Below are 15,040 nucleotides of genomic sequence, written 5' to 3'. Positions count from 1 at the left end.
ATACAGGAAAACTGATTTAACACCAATATACTCCCAAAATAACATGTAAGCTTCATGACATTTACTTCAGAAGCATTCTGTTTGCATCTCTGTACTTTTTATATGCACTTATTTTTCTTACATAGCTGTTGAAAAATAGTCCACAAATTATCTGTGATCTCTAAAGAGACACCGTTTCTTTTATATGATTATTTTCATTTCCTTGACTTTATAAAAAGACTCTGCCTCAGGATAGCACTTTAGAGTTTACAAAGGACTTTTGGATGTGTCATTTCATTTAAGTCACTCAATAGTCCCGTACTGTTCCCATTTTGCAGATGACTAGAAAAATGAGGCACAGAAAACTTGGTAACTTGCTCCTGGTCATTTGACTAAAAAGAGGCTGAACTTGGGATGTTTTTTACCTGGGAACTGCAAATGTTTGGGGACAGTGACCTTCTTTCTTGTGGCTGAAGCAGGCCCAGGAAACCCCATTTCAGACCAAGCCTATTATGACGGGCCTGGCCTACTGAGTCAAGCCCTCAGTGGAGCTTGAAGAACACCGCACAGCCATTAAAGAATTATATGATAGAATATTTAAAGACGAGAAAAGCAGTTCATGCTGTGTTGTTAGGTTAAAAAACTATCAGTCATTATTTATGATTTGATCTCATTTTTATTTTACAGAAAAAGAGTTACACAAAACAGTTTAGTCCAGTCTTTTCAATTGTACTTAAACTTTATCTCCTTGGAGGTTTGTAAAAATACAGGTACTTGAACCCATCTCCTTGACAGTCGTCCTCAACTGTATTCCTCTTCTGAACCATCAAGTGCAGAAAGCTGTTTGACCGACACTCAGTCCTTCCAAGAAAGCCAGGACCGTGCTAGGTGTAGCAGAGAGAAGTTACCGTGTTACATCCAGTGAGGGACTTCTGTACCCAGGGCCAGTGAGAAACAATGCGGAATGGTCCAAGGCTGTTTGTATTGTGAAATCATGCAGCCTGGGTAGGAAAGCCATGGTTAAAATAAGATACACCACAGTGGTGACAGTGGCTATTACTGGATGGTGAAATGATGGGTTGTTTTTCTTGTTATTTTTTTGCTCATCTCTTTTCTAAATCTCCTACAATATAATCCTTATTTTTAAAAACATTGGAACATAAGGGTGAAAGAAAAATGTTGGTGAGAGTCCATTTTGCTGGATCAAGTAGGCAGTAAGATACTCCATGAATGATTTTTTTTTTTTTTTCGAGACAGAGTCTCACTCTATCACCCAGGCTGGAGTGCGGTGGTGCGGTCTCGGCTCACTGCAGCCTTAAACTCCTGGCTTAAGTGATCCTCCTGCCTCGGTCTTGGAAAGCACTGGGATTACAGGTGTGAGCCACCGTGCCTGGCTGGAGGATTTTTTTTTTTTAACTAAGTCTGTGGTTAACTAGCCCTCAGAAGGCTTGCTGAGGTCAGCCCTACAAGCCCATGACCCTCTCCCCCTTTGCAGTACCACAGCAGCCTGGCTTCGCTGAATGGGCTGGAAGTCCACCTGAAAGAGACGCTGCCCAGGGATGAGGCAGCCTCCACGAGCAGCACCTACAACTTCACACATTATGACCGCATTCAGAGCTTGCTGATGGGTAAGAACCAGCCAAGGGGCCTGGGGTGACGGGGATGCCAGATTCTAGATGGTGGAGGTGAGAACTTGAGCCCCAGCATCGTGATGACACGACTGTGCACAGAGTTGTTTGACCTGCGTTCAGGGCTCTCTTACCGGGAGCCCACTCTCACTGAGTGTGGCGTTCACTGGGCAGACGCTTCTCTGCTCGTGTCTGTTTTTGGCGTTTCCCAGTGTTTTGAGAGAAGTTCATGTTCACATATCTGTGATAGGGTTTGTCTCAGAATGTTGAGATTCACACGCAGAAACCGGGTGCTGCATCGCACGGCGGCGGCAGCCGAAGCCCAATGCCCCGGGCCTTTGTCTCTGCCCCGGGCAGCCAACTCATGGCCTTGAGCCGTGCTCAGTCCCCGTGTTCAGTACTGGGCTTCAGGGGGTGGGAGGGCAGAAGGTAACTGTCTGCTCTTCACAACTCTGTGTCCTCTTCTGGAAGCAAACCTGCCGCAGGTGGCCACCCCGCAGGATCGCCGCTTCCTCCAGGCCGTCAGCCTGATGCATAGCGAATTTGCCCAGCTGCCCGCGCTTTATGAAATGACTGTCAGGTGAGCCTCCCTGAGTCGCTCCCCCACCTACTCTCCACGGTCCTGCTCATTGGAACCACCTGTGGGGCCCAGGCAGCGCCTTATTCCTAAGTAGATGAAAAACATTCTAGTTACTCTTCTTAAGGCCTTCCTTTGTCTGTTCCTATTGCCGCCATCATCCACTGTTGTGCAGTCACGTGCCATGGACTTTCTGGTTCCCTTCCTACTTTAGACGCTTGGGGTCCAGCAGTGAAGGAACCTGAGGTCCTCACCATCATGGAGCTACATCCATTACTAGGGACGGCGGCTCCGTCTCCTTGCTAGAAGCAGTGTTGAAATATTGTTGTCTTTCTAATTACAAAGTAATATGGCTGGGCACAGTGGCTCACACCTGTAATCTCAGCACTTTGGGAGGCAGGGGGATCACTTGAGGTCAGGGTTCAAGACCAGCCTGGGCAACCTGGTGAAACCCTGTCTCTACTAAAAATACAAAAAATTAGCTGGGCAGGGTGGTGGGTGCCTGTAGTCCCAGCTACTCAGGAGGCTGAGGCAGGAGAATCACTTGAACCCGGGTGGCAGAGGTTATAGTGAGCTGAGATCACACCATTGCACTCCAGCCTGGGCAACAGAGTGAGACTGCGTCTCAGAAAAAAAAAAAAAAAAAAAGTAATACATCCTGATCATACAGTCATGCAGAATGCTTGGAAATGTATCAAGTAAAACATTTTCCTCTCTCATCTCCATCACACACCAAGAAATAACCACATTTTACAGTTTGGTATATATTGCTCCAGGTTTTATTGGTTTTTGGTTTTTATTTTTTGCACATATAAATTGTATTTTTAATTATTTTAAGTCTTCTAGAAAATAGGATTCTACTAATGTACAATTTTACAGTTGTCTTTTTTCACATTATGGCATAGCTTGAACACCTCCATGCCAGAAGAAATATAGATCTATTAATGATTATTTTAATTTACAGTATTTAACCAACCGAATTTGTTTTTTTCTTTCTATATGCTTCTCTTATGAAACCAGAAAGGGAGTTTGGGCTTTAAAGATCACTTTATAAAAGCCCGAGGAGACTGGGACCTGAGAATTTGGTTGACAACTGGTAACAGAAAATAAAGCAAGTTAGCAGGTCAAGGGCAGTGCTGGCAATGTGTATATTAGTCCACGTAGTCCTTGGAACCATCTGGTCAAGGGCATTATTTTTTATTTATTTATTTTGAGATGGAGTCTCACTCTCACCAGGCTGGAGTGCAGGGGCTCAATCTCGGCTCATTGCAACCTCTGTCTCCTGGTTTCAAGCAATTCTCCTGCCTCAGCCTCCTGAGTAGCTGGGACTACAGGCACCTGCCACCATGCCCAGCTAATTTTTGTATTTTTAGTAGAGATAGGGTTTCACCATGTTGGCCAGGATAGTCTCAATGTTTTGACCTAGTGATCCGCCCACCTTGGCCTTCCAAAGTGCTGGGATTACAGGCGTGAGCCACCACGCCCGGCTTCAAGGGCATTTTTTAAATCCTCATTTTACAGATGAGAAAATTGAAGCACAAATAGGATAAGCAGCTTGCCCAGGGTTATATTCTTCTTAAGTGGCAGGGCCAGGATTTGAAGCATTTTCTCCAACTGTTAAGCACATGTATGACCTTTCCACACACATTTCAGTGTCGGGGCAATGTGGTCCAGTGCGAGGGGCATGGGTGGTGGACTGACAGGGAGCCTGGGTGGGTGATTAGGATGTTTCTGATTCCCTGTCACCCGCCACACTTGAGCGCCAGGTGTTCTGCTGCCTCTCACCGTCTCCAGCCAATATTTCAATAGATCTTTCTGTCAGAAATGTGTCTTCTCTGGCTTTAATTCACAGCTGCCCCAGGCTGGCAACCCAGAGGCAACTTGCATCTACAGTCACTGGTTTGGGAACTGGCTGTGTTGGGGGTGTGTGTGTCTGTTTTGTGGGAGGTGGAAACAAGTAAAATGTCAGCATCTGCTCCACCAACCACCTTGTGGCCCTGCAGTATGTCACCTTCCTTAGAGCTGAGAGGGGTTTAGTGTTGAGACACATAGCTCAAGGCATTTGTTGAGAGATTATTTCAATAATAGTAATAGAAACAACAGCTAACCATTTCTTTTTTTTTTTTTAATTTTGTTATTATTATACTTTAAGTTTTGGGGTACATGTGCTGTGCACAACGTGAGGTTTGTTACATATGTATACATTTGCCATGTTGGTGTGCTGCACCCATTAACTCATCAATTTACATTAGGTATATCTCCTAATGCTCTCCCTCCCCCCTCCCCCCACCCTACAACAGGCCCTGGTGTGTGATGTTCCCCTTCCTGTGTCCATGTGTTCTCATTGTTCAATTCCCACCTATGAGTGAGAACATGTGGTGTTTGGTTTTTTGTCCTTGCGATAGTTTGCTGAGAATGATGGTTTCCAGTTTCATCCATGTCCCTACAAAGGACATGAACTCATCATTTTTTATGGCTGCATATTATTCCATGGTGTATATGTGCCACATTTTCTTAATCCAGTCTATCGTTGTTGGACATTTAGGTTGGTTCCAAATCTTTGCTATTGTGAATAGTGCCGCTATAAACATACGTGTGCATGTGTCTTTATAGCAGCATGAATTATAATCCTTTGGGGTATATACCCAGTAATGGGTTGGCTGGGTCAAATGGTATTTCTAGTTCTAGATCCCTGAGGAATCGCCACGCTGACTTCCACAATGGTTGAACTAGTTTACAGTCCACCAACATTGTAAAAGTGTTCCTATTTCTCCACATCCTCTCCAGCACCTGTTGTTTCCTGACTTTTTAATGATCGCCATTCTAACTGATGTGAGATGGTATCTCATTGTGGTTTTGATTTGCATTGCTCTGATGTCCAGTGATGATGAGCATTTTTTCATGTGTTTTTTGGCTGCATAAATGTCTTCTTTTGAGAAGTGTCTGTTCATATCCTTTGCCCACTTTTTGATGGGGTTGTTTTTTTCTTGTAAAGTTGTTTGAGTTCATTGTAGATTCTGGATATTAGCCCTTTGTCAGATGAGTAGGTTGCGAAAATTTTCTCCCATTCTGTAGGTTGCCTGTTCACTCTGATGGTAGTTTCTTTTGCTGTGCAGAAGCTCTTTAGTTTAATTAGATCCCATTTGTCAATTTTGGCTTTTGTTGCCATTGCTTTTGGTGTTTTAGACATGAAGTCCTTGGCCATGCCTGTGTCCTGAATGGTATTGCCTAGGTTTTCTTCTAGGGTTTTTATGGTTTTAGGTCTAACATGTAAGTCTTTAATCCATCTTGAATTAATTTTTGTATAAGGTGTAAGGAAGGGATCCAGTTTCAGCTTCCTACATATGAACAGCTACCATTTCTTAACCACTCACAATGTGTTAAGCACTCACTTAATCTCATTCTTTAAAACAAAACAAAACAAAAACACCAATGAGGGCACATACTGTTGCAACATCCACTGTACCGATGAAAAAGCTGGGACTCAGAAATGTTGAATAGCAGCCCAGGACACACACTAGGAAGTAATAGGGCTGGGATTAGCACCTGATTGTGTGTGACTCCAGATCCATGCTCATAACCACCTGGCCTCGGAGCCCTCCCACAGGGCTGTGAGAAGAGATTGTCTTGCTGGGCCAGTGGGTGCAGGAGACACTGAAGCTTGGAATAGGATGGGATTTTTCTCCCTTACAGGGAAGGAGAGAATTGAGTGAGGGGAGCCTTAGCAGTCCCTGACTCCACCCTTTCTCACTAGATTTGGGGGAAACTGAGGCCCATAATAGTTGGAGAGGCAGGATCCAGAAACCAGGGGGGTTTACCTTGGCCTGGAGTTGGCTCCTCCCAGGTGGCTCCGCCTCTGTGTAGTGCCCTCATCCCTCCCTCTCTGTGTCCACAGGCTTCCTGTCACTTCGTGTCACATCCCACTCCTGTCCTTCACTCCCTCTCAGTCTATCCAGCCACCCCCAGTGTGGAGAGCAGACTAGACTCCTCTCTCGGACACTGCCATTGCCTCGTCATAGAGGCAGGGCAGCCCCAGCTACTCACTCTGAGCCTCAGGGTCCTTGTCTGTGAAATGGGACCATACCACCACTGCAGAGCTTATGTGAGGGGCAAAGCAGAGACTGTATGCAGAGCACATTGTATAGCTGCCAGTATATCAAAAAAGCCGGCACTCCACAGTTCCTTTATGCAGTACTTATAACTCCAGGCTCTGTGGCTGCTGCCACTGTGGATGGTCCCGCCACGGACTCTTCCAGCGTCTAGTGAGCTGAAAGGAAGGAAAGATGGTATTGGCACTGAAGCCTGAAACTCAGCTGAATAAATAGAATTCCGTGCCATGACAGCTGCACATGCCACATTGGGTGTCCTGGGTCCTCTGTGACAAGAACCTTACTGAGGTCTCTGTGTGGTCTGAGATTAGCACCAGCAGCATTGGACCGTTGTCTTCTTTCTTCGTCCAACAGAAATGCCTCCACGGCTGTGTATGCCTGTTGCAACCCCATCCAGGAGACATATTTCCAGCAGCTGGCACCTGCAGCACGGAGCTCTGGCTTCCCAAACCCTCAGGATGGCGCCTTCAGCCTCTCCGGCAAAGCGAAGCAGAAGCTGCTGAAGCACGGGGTGAACTTGCTCTGAACTGCACCCAGGAGGTGACTGGGAAGGAGAAAACCAGCAAAGGAAGCTCTGCCTTTTATAATTGAAAAGGCCCCTCTATTTTATTTTTCTTGAAAACATTCCCTTTTTTAGGAACATAATGATATTTGAGTTTTTGTTATTCCTTTTGCAGATTGGGATGTGTTTTGGGGGCAGGGGTTAGTTCTTCAGGTCGGCAGACCCAGAGCACTTGATAAAGAACTGTATTTAATCGGTGGTGTTGGGGCCGGGACGGGCTTGGCTCCCTCTCTGCCATACTGAGCCTGAGGTATTTCATATCTCCTGCTGCTGTTCCATCCCAGCTTGAATTGGTGCCACAAGCTTCCAAGTTGGCATTTTTTCTAGAACCTGATCGTCCACTAGCCCAGAGTGTGTGTGTTCAACCCCCACACCAGGTGGTGGTAGGCGGTGTGACTGCACAGCGAGGTGCCGGATCTGTGAGCAGGCGGACTCCACGCCCACGCCGCAGGTAGGTTTCTCCAGTGCGCTCTTGCTGGGAGGTCCGGATCGTTCCTGCAGGGAAGCGGCAGCACACGGAGACCACTTGGTTGAATTCTGTTGGAACTCTACTCAAATCTAGGGGCGTCTTCTTTGGACCCACAATGGGGGCAAGCCTTAATAATATGGAAGGGAGTTTGGGCTTTAGAGATCCCTTTATAAAAGCCCTGGGGGCTGAGCCCTGAGAATTCAGTGACAACAGGACCAACCTGCGCTGCCTTTGACTACAAGTGGGCCGTGCAGCTGGTTCCTCTCGAGCGAGTGTCCCTAAATAGGAGTTTACAAGATGTCTGGGGGTAAAAGCAACTGTGCTTTTCAGTGGTGGCTGCGTGAAAGGGAATGACATTCAGTTGTGTGTTCCTGGGCTTGTGTGGTACTTAAAACCTCAGTTCTATTACATTATAGTCAGACTTTTTTTTGACAGTATGAGACAGATTGCAGGATGAAAATATTTGTCAAAATCTTAACTGAATGTTTACTGGAAGTACTTGAGATTCCATTTGAGAGTTGTATTGTTAATAATTTCATGTCAGTGAACTGATATCTGATGTTTATGATATGGTGTCTTTTTCTTGAAACAAGCTTCCAAGGGCTAGAAATAAAATAGCCAAAAAATGCTAGAGTTCTGAGTAATTAAATGGCAGCATTTTTTGTGACAAAGGTAAGGGTTAAGACAGTGTATGTGTGTGTGTGTGTGTGTGTGTGCACGCACACGCGTAACGTGGGCGCATCCCTCTTTTCCTTCCCTGGGTTCAGTGTGGCTGGGTAAGGACCGTCTGTTTGTAGGGGTGCCAGGCTGCAGCCTGCTGCTCCAGGGAGCACCAGCTGCAGCTGATCCAATACACCAAGCCTGTGTCTCCCTCTTCTATCACCTCTCTCCAGGATCTCTGCTGTCTCTTGGATCCCATCTGCCTAGATGGAAGAGGATCCTATCCGAAGCTAGGATAAATGTTGTCTTACTCCTCTGCTATGTTCTCCCAGAAAAAATTGATTACAAGTTAAGTTCTCTGCTGTGGTTGCTGCAGCTCCAGGAAGCCCCCGCAATGTCTCACGTTGCCTTTGACCAGTGGTCCCCAGTACCAGGCCAGAGAAGACAACTTTATAATGTCATTTGTGTTGTGAAAATTCTTCCACTGACCCAAAATGGAACCGTACAAAGCCTATCCGTGTATATGGAAAAGTCTCATGCACCTGGATTAACTCAGGAAAAGTAAAGTCCTGAAACTTCACTTTGCAGGTGTGCCCCTTTCTTTCCTCCTCTGATCCTGCTTAGTTTCTGCAGTGGAGGTTCTGCTCAGAGCCCCAGGGCACTGGCAGCTGCAGCCGTCATCTCTAAAGCTTGGTAACTGTGGCCCAGAGGCTGCAGAGAAGAAACACTTAACCTGCTGTTTTCCCGTTTTTTAATATTTCAGAGGTTTCAGGGGGTCACTCAGGACACGGTTAATCCCACAGCCCCAGGCCCATCCCCTCAAAATTAGCGCCCCCCAGAGTACAGGCCCAGCGACGGACAGCCAAGCAGCATGTTCTTGCTGGAATGGGCACCACAACCTCTTATGGCCATGTTTCCCAATGGAAGGCAGTGTGCAGGACAGCCTGCCCACCCTGGACTCCTAGTTGACACCGAGTGCCACTGTCAGTGATCCAGGACCACAGATTTTAGTGACTCTTCAGGGCAGAAAAGCCTCTGTTTTGGCTTCGTCTGTGCCAGCCATCTGCCACCTGTGAACTGTAAGGATAAAGGTCGCATGAGTGATTAATAGTGGTGTGTTAGTCCGTTCTCACGCTTCTAATAAAGACATACCCGAGACTGGGTACTTTATAAAGGAAAGAGGTTTAACTGATTCACAGTTCCGCAGGGCTGGAGAGACCTTGGGAAACTTACGATCATGGCAGAAGGGGAACCAAACACATCCTTCTTCACATGGTGGCAGCAAAGAGAAGTGCAGAGTGAAAGGGGGGAAAAGCCCCTTATACAACCATCAGATCTCACGAGAACTCACTATCACAAGAACAGCATGGAAGTAACCACCCCCATAATTCGATTACCTCCCACCAGGTCCCTCCCAAGACATGTGGGGACTATGAGAACTACAAAATGAGATTTGGGTGGGAACACAGCCAAACCATATCAAGTGGCAATCAGATTCCTACTGGGAAAGGACCCCTAGAGGGGATGTTTGAGCCTAATCAAACTGTCTCCTCCCCTGGAGGGAAGCATCTAGACTTCTGGGCCGTTGTCACTTCAACCGACAGAGGGTGGTAGCAAGTGGAGCCCAGGGGCTTTGTTGAAGTCGCCCTCCATGGTGTCTGTCTTGCATATTTGGTGGTCTTTTCCAATGTGGCTAAGATGTACTTCCCATGCCACCCAGTTACTGCGTTCTTAACACCCCGCCCTGCTGGGGGTGGATGAGTAGCAGCAGACCTTTCTCTGGTGTGAGCCTCCGTGCCACAGGCCACTTCCCTGTGTGTGCAGTGAGCTGAATGGTGGCCCCCAAAGATCAGGTCCCAATCCCCAGAACCTGTGACTGTTGCCTTGTTGGATCGGATGTTTGCAGATGTGGTTGAGTGAAGGGTCTTGAGATGAAGAGATGATCCTGGCTTATCCCGTGGTCCCTAAATGCCCTCACAAATGTGCTTTTAGGAGAGGGGCAGGGGGAGGTTACTCACGTGGAGAAGGCCACGTGAAGATGGCAAAGACTGGAGTGATGTGGCTGCCAGTCAAGGAATGCCAGCAGCCACCAGGTGCCAGAAAAGGCAAGAAGTGGATTCTGCCCTAGAGTGTGCGGAGGGACTGTGACTGTCAACATACTGAATTCGGTCCCGTGAAACTGATTTCAGACTTCGGCCTCCAGAACCGTGAGAGCATGGGTTTGTGTTGTAAGCCTCTGGGTGTGTGCTTATTTGTTACAGCAGCCAGAGGAAACAAATCCATCCTCCTGCCAACTTGCTTTCTCCTTGTGATGCCCAGTTCCCTCTCTCTCAGTAGCGCCGAGCCACAGAGCACAGGGAGGGCGTGAGAAGAGCTGGGGCCCCACATGAGGTTGCCATGGCGCGGGGCACAGGGGAGCCTTTAAGCAGGGGAGTGGGATGGGCGCGGTGTGATGCCTGTATAATCCCAGCACTTTGGGAGGCCGAGGCGGGTGGATCACTTGAGCTCAGGAGTTCAAGACCAGCCTGGCCAACGTGATGAAACCCCGTCTCTACTAAAAATACAAAAATTAACCAGGTGGGGTGGCGCATGCCTGTAATCCCAGCTACTCGGGAGGCTGAAGCAGGAGAATCGCTTAAACCCAGGAGGCGGAGGTTGCAGTGAGCCGAGCTGAGATTCATTGCACTCCAGCCTGGGTGACAGAGTGAGACTCTGTCTCAAAAAAAAAAAAAATGCAGGGGAGTGACTGGAGCTGGTTCTCATGAGGAAGGTCACTAGCTCCTGAGTAGGGGATAAGCTGGGCAACAGTGGAAACCACCAGGAGGCTATGGTTGTCCAGGTGGGAAGTGGAATGGCTGAAGCAGAGAGGAGGCCAGATAATGGGCAGACGAGCCTGGGCACTGATTAGGTTTGGGGCGGGGAGGGACAGCCCCAGTGGAGAAGGCAGCCAAGGAGATAGATTCCTGCCCTGAAGGAGCTGGCGGACGGAGTGAGCAGGAAACCCACACTAATACTCTCAGCCTGTGCTCCCGACACACACACTCCTCTCCCAACCCCTGAACCCACCGCTGCTCCTGGGAAAAGGGCAGTGGGTGTGGGAAAGCACTTGTCTCCTGCTTTGCTTCTTGATTCTGACTGCCACCCGGCTCTCTGTGAGGAGACAGGGGAGGGCAGGTGTCAGACCCACGCTCAGCATCCTAGCTTAGAAATAAAACATACTCTAGATGTTTCTTCAACATATTTGTTGAGTTTGGGAAGCTTACAGTGAAGATTCTAAGGGCTTCAAGGTGAAAATAGGACACCTTCTCTGTTGATCCAGGATTTAAATGTCCAAACCTGAAATTAGCTGTACTTCCCCTGAAAATAAAACCCAGAGAGTGCTTTGGAATCCTGTCAAGAGCTGGGAGGTGTTTTATGATTGCCTGTGCATGCCGAGGTACAAGCCGAAAAGTTGCAACCCTTCTCCCCTGCCCTGCCTCGCTATCGGCTGGGCCAAGCACCCCGAGGAAAGGGCTTGAGGCCCGGGCTGCCAAACCCATGGGAGGGAGAGGGAGACAAGTCCTCTACCGAGTGTGCTGCTCAAAGACACCTTGTGCATCCTTCCTCCCCACCCAGGCTGGACTGGCTCGTGTGGCTGTGGCAGGAGCACATGGGCTTTGGTGTCAGACAGCTGGGTTCAAATCGCAGCTCTGCCACTTATTGCTGGAAATCAGGGCAAGTTGCTTTTCTGTCTCTGAGCCTCAGTGTCCTCTTCTTTAAAATGGACAGGAGAAGGAAATGGACGTAAGGACTTGGCCTATCATGGGCCCTCAGCAAATGGAGGGTCCTGTTGAGTGTTCTGAGAAGGCAAATGGCCTCCCGGCACAGGGAGAAGGACCTGGGGGCCGGAGGGGTGTGGTCCTTCTGCATGTTGAGGAAGTGAGGCCTGGATGTGTGTCCAGACTTCAGAAGATGCGCTGTGCTGCGAGCCTGGATACTCGGCTTCCAATTCCAGCTCACCCTGCAGCTGGCCGCGTGACCTTGTTCATGTCAACTGCCCGCTCTGAGCCTGTTTCCTCATGTGTTAAATGTGCAATTGACAAGGATGAGGTAGGGGAAGGAACCTCGTAGGGTGCACAGTGCTCTCCATGCTCAAAGAAGCAGGTGCCCTCACCTTGAACGTGGGGGTGGCTAATGTATGGGAAGCGGGGAGATATGGGGAAGGGCAGGTACCCAGAAGTTAGAAGCAACGTGTGTGCCTGGGAAAGAGGCGGAAAGTAAACCAATCCCTGTGTGTGCTGCCTCCTGCCTCCTAATGCTGCAATCTGCTTGAGTATTTCCCTGCCATCTGTCAGCAGTTCTAAAATATGTGGCCTTATTCTGTCCTGTTCCCTGTGTTTACATCTGGTTAGCAAGATTCGGCTGGGGAGTTAAATGTTATGGAAGGTTGCTGGCAGCAGGCATGACGGTCCTCAAAAACCTCATTCTGTGCTTAGCCTCTGCTACTCATATTTACATCTTGACAATGTGTATGGAGCACCTCTCCCATCCACCCAGACCACGACATAATAGCATCTTACCAAAACCTCACTTGACACTCACAGAGTGGATTAGGACTTTTGGTGCCAAGGATAGAAACCACAACTCAAACTTGGCTTACGAATAAAAGGCGCATTTATTGGCTCATGTAACAGAAAAGTCCAGAGGTAGAGCTGGTTTTCGGCAGAGCTGCGTTCAGGACTCACGTGATCTCCACAGCGCAGGCCCCGCTTGCCTCCGTGGGTTTCTCTCTCAGCTTCTTTCCCTTCACCTCCCACCACCACCCCACCTAATAAAAAGTGGCCTCTCTTTCACAGTCGTCCCAGAAAAAGAACTTGGATCACGTGTCCAGCCCTGACCCAATCTCTCAGTGGCCCAGAGTTTGGAAGACTGGTCAGATCTGGATCATGGGCCCAGCCCTGGAGACCCAAGGACTGAGCATGGGGATGTTATGGTCTTGCAAGAGGCTCATACTGTTGGCAGGATAGGTTTAAAAGCAGTGGCTGCCGGCCAGGCGTGGTGGCTCATGCCTGTAATACCAGCACTTTGCGGGGCAGAGGCAGGCTGATCACTTGAGGTTAGGAGTTCGAGATCAGCCTGGCCAACATAATGAAACTGTCTCTACTAAAAATACAAAAATTAGCCAGGCGTGGAAGCAGGCACCTGTAAGTCCAGCTAGTCGCAAGGCTGAGGCAGGAGAATCACCAGAAGGTGGAGGTTGCAGTGAGCCGAGATTGCGCCACTGCACTCCAGCCTGGGCAACAGAGGAGACTCTGTCTCAAAAAAACAAAAACAGATAACAAAAAACAGTGACTGTCCTCTAGAGACCAAGCTTAGGTGGCCTGCCCGGTGTTACACAGGGCCATAGCTCAGACTTTAACGTCCAGGCTGAATGGTTTCAAAGGCCTTATCATTCTTGCTACTCACAGCAGCGACCCCCTCAGCCCGAGCTACACATTAGAATCATGACCGGAAATGAGTTTAAAACAAAGACCCGTGCCTGGACCCCACTCTCAGAACAATGAAAAAAGATGCTTTGGGAGTGGGTTGTGGGCTTTGGGGTTTCCAACAAGTTCCCAGGTGACTGCATCATGCAGCCACAGTCAAGGACCAGCACACCAGGATCACTCCTCTCCCCCACGGTATGCTACGGAGCACTCAGTGTTACAAGTTTAATCGCTGTCACCAAGGACAGAACCCAGACAATCTGGGTGACTCTAGGGGCTGATGAACAGGTGCCTGGGAGAAAGGGTTTGGGATCAGAAGACCTGGGGTGTGACCTTCTACAAATAGTAATTGGTCTGGCCTTGAGTACATGGGAACAGAGGGAGCTTGAGGCCAGTCCAGGCTGTCTTGGGTGGAAGGCAGGATTCCCGTTTGCAGCCGGCTGGCTCCCCTTTCTCACCTTGAGCCTCCAGAGCTACAACATGTAAATTAGTTTAGCAATGCCTAGTTGGCAATGCACACTTGAGGAGGGTGAGAAACATCGCGATCCCAGGTGAGTGGCGCTCTTCCCTTCCGCTTGTTGTGGCAGCCCAGCCAGGATTGCTGGCTGGAACCTCGCTTGCAGGTGGAAACGCGTGGCAGCCCGGCTGCTTCTAGGGCTCCTGGCTGGGAGACCCCCCTGTCTCCCTCTCTTCTAAAGGGAAAAACATGAAAAACACAGCTACTGAGGGACATGTTTCTTCCTCTGTGATTAGACACAGGCAATTGAAAGTAGCCACTGGCTTCTCTGGCCACACCCACTGCTGTCCCGATGTGTTTTCCCATCTCTTCCGTTTGGCAGCCTTCCTCTTCACCTGTTTCTCTACTCAGCTGTGGCAGAAAGGGAAACAAGGTTGTTGAGTGCCCTTTATATGCCAGATACTGCACATACCCACAGAGGAGAAACTGAGGCTATGAGAGGCTAAGGGACTTGCCCAAGGTCCCGAGGGTGCAAACTCCTGGCACGGAGTCCTAAATCCTCAGCTTTTCTGAAGCCAGAGTCCTTGTTCTTTGCCCAGTTAGACATCTATTGCTCCTTAACATACCCTAGATGTGCTCTTGTCCCCACCCCACTAGTCCCATTACTTTGGGACATTTTGCTTCATTCACTATCCACGATCAGTTCTAGTGACCCACCTGTCTCTGTGACATCACTCAAAACACAAGAGCCTCAAAGTCACTTGCCCCCTTCTGCCTAGCAAGTCTTTTTTTTTTTGGACAGGGTCTTGTTCTGTCGTCTTGGCTGGAGTGCACTGGCGCGATCTAGGCTCACTGCAGCCCCGCCTCCCAGGTTCAAGTGATCCTCCCACCTCAGCCTCTCAAATAGCTGGGACTACAGGTGTGCACCACCACACTCAGCTAGTCTGTTTGTTTGGTAGAGACAACACCTCACTATATTACTCAGGCTGGTCTCAAACTCCTTGGCTCAAGCGATCCTCCCCGCTCAGCTTCCCAAAGTGCTAGGATTACAGGCGTGAGCCACCGAGCCTGGCCTAAGTCTTTCTTTACAACAGATGACCTCACCACTTCACTCTGGTTTTCAGCAAGATCCTT

The 15,040-nt window shown here is 48.8% G+C and overlaps 1 protein-coding gene and 1 long non-coding RNA gene across 47 annotated transcripts in view; one reads left to right on the top strand and one right to left on the bottom strand.

The window, feature by feature from the left end:
* HPS4 (HPS4 biogenesis of lysosomal organelles complex 3 subunit 2) overlaps positions 1-8,564 on the top strand; it is a 32,348-nt gene extending 23,784 nt beyond the window's left edge. For 14 of the 46 annotated variants that reach the window (XR_002941190.3, XR_008541687.2, XR_010156169.1 and 11 more), the window contains 4 exons: positions 1,475-1,607; positions 2,079-2,187; positions 6,648-7,306; positions 8,218-8,564. Coding sequence is in view for 28 of the 46 variants with exons in the window: in XM_009438059.5 (XP_009436334.3) it covers positions 1,475-1,607; positions 2,079-2,187; positions 6,648-6,819 (414 nt within the window). In the remaining 18 variants the exon portion in view is untranslated. Of the gene's footprint in view, positions 1-1,474; positions 1,608-2,078; positions 2,188-6,647 lie in introns of all 46 variants that reach the window. The other 32 variants (XM_063808262.1, XM_063808263.1, XM_063808258.1 and 29 more) reach the window with 5 other exon arrangements.
* A 5,608-nt stretch (positions 8,565-14,172) lies between these two features.
* LOC134809733 (uncharacterized) lies at positions 14,173-14,511 on the bottom strand. The gene is made up of 2 exons (XR_010156177.1): positions 14,422-14,511; positions 14,173-14,317 (listed from the first exon to the last, which is right to left on the bottom strand). It is a non-coding gene; the product is annotated as an uncharacterized LOC134809733 (long non-coding RNA).
* Between the last annotated feature and the right edge of the window lie 529 nt (positions 14,512-15,040).

Source organism: Pan troglodytes, chromosome 23, assembly GCF_028858775.2.
Source record: "Pan troglodytes isolate AG18354 chromosome 23, NHGRI_mPanTro3-v2.0_pri, whole genome shotgun sequence".
In the NCBI taxonomy this organism is placed as follows: Eukaryota; Metazoa; Chordata; class Mammalia; order Primates; family Hominidae; genus Pan; species Pan troglodytes.
The sequence above is the reverse complement of the archived record's forward strand: the minus strand, read 5'-3'. Positions and strand labels throughout refer to the sequence as shown.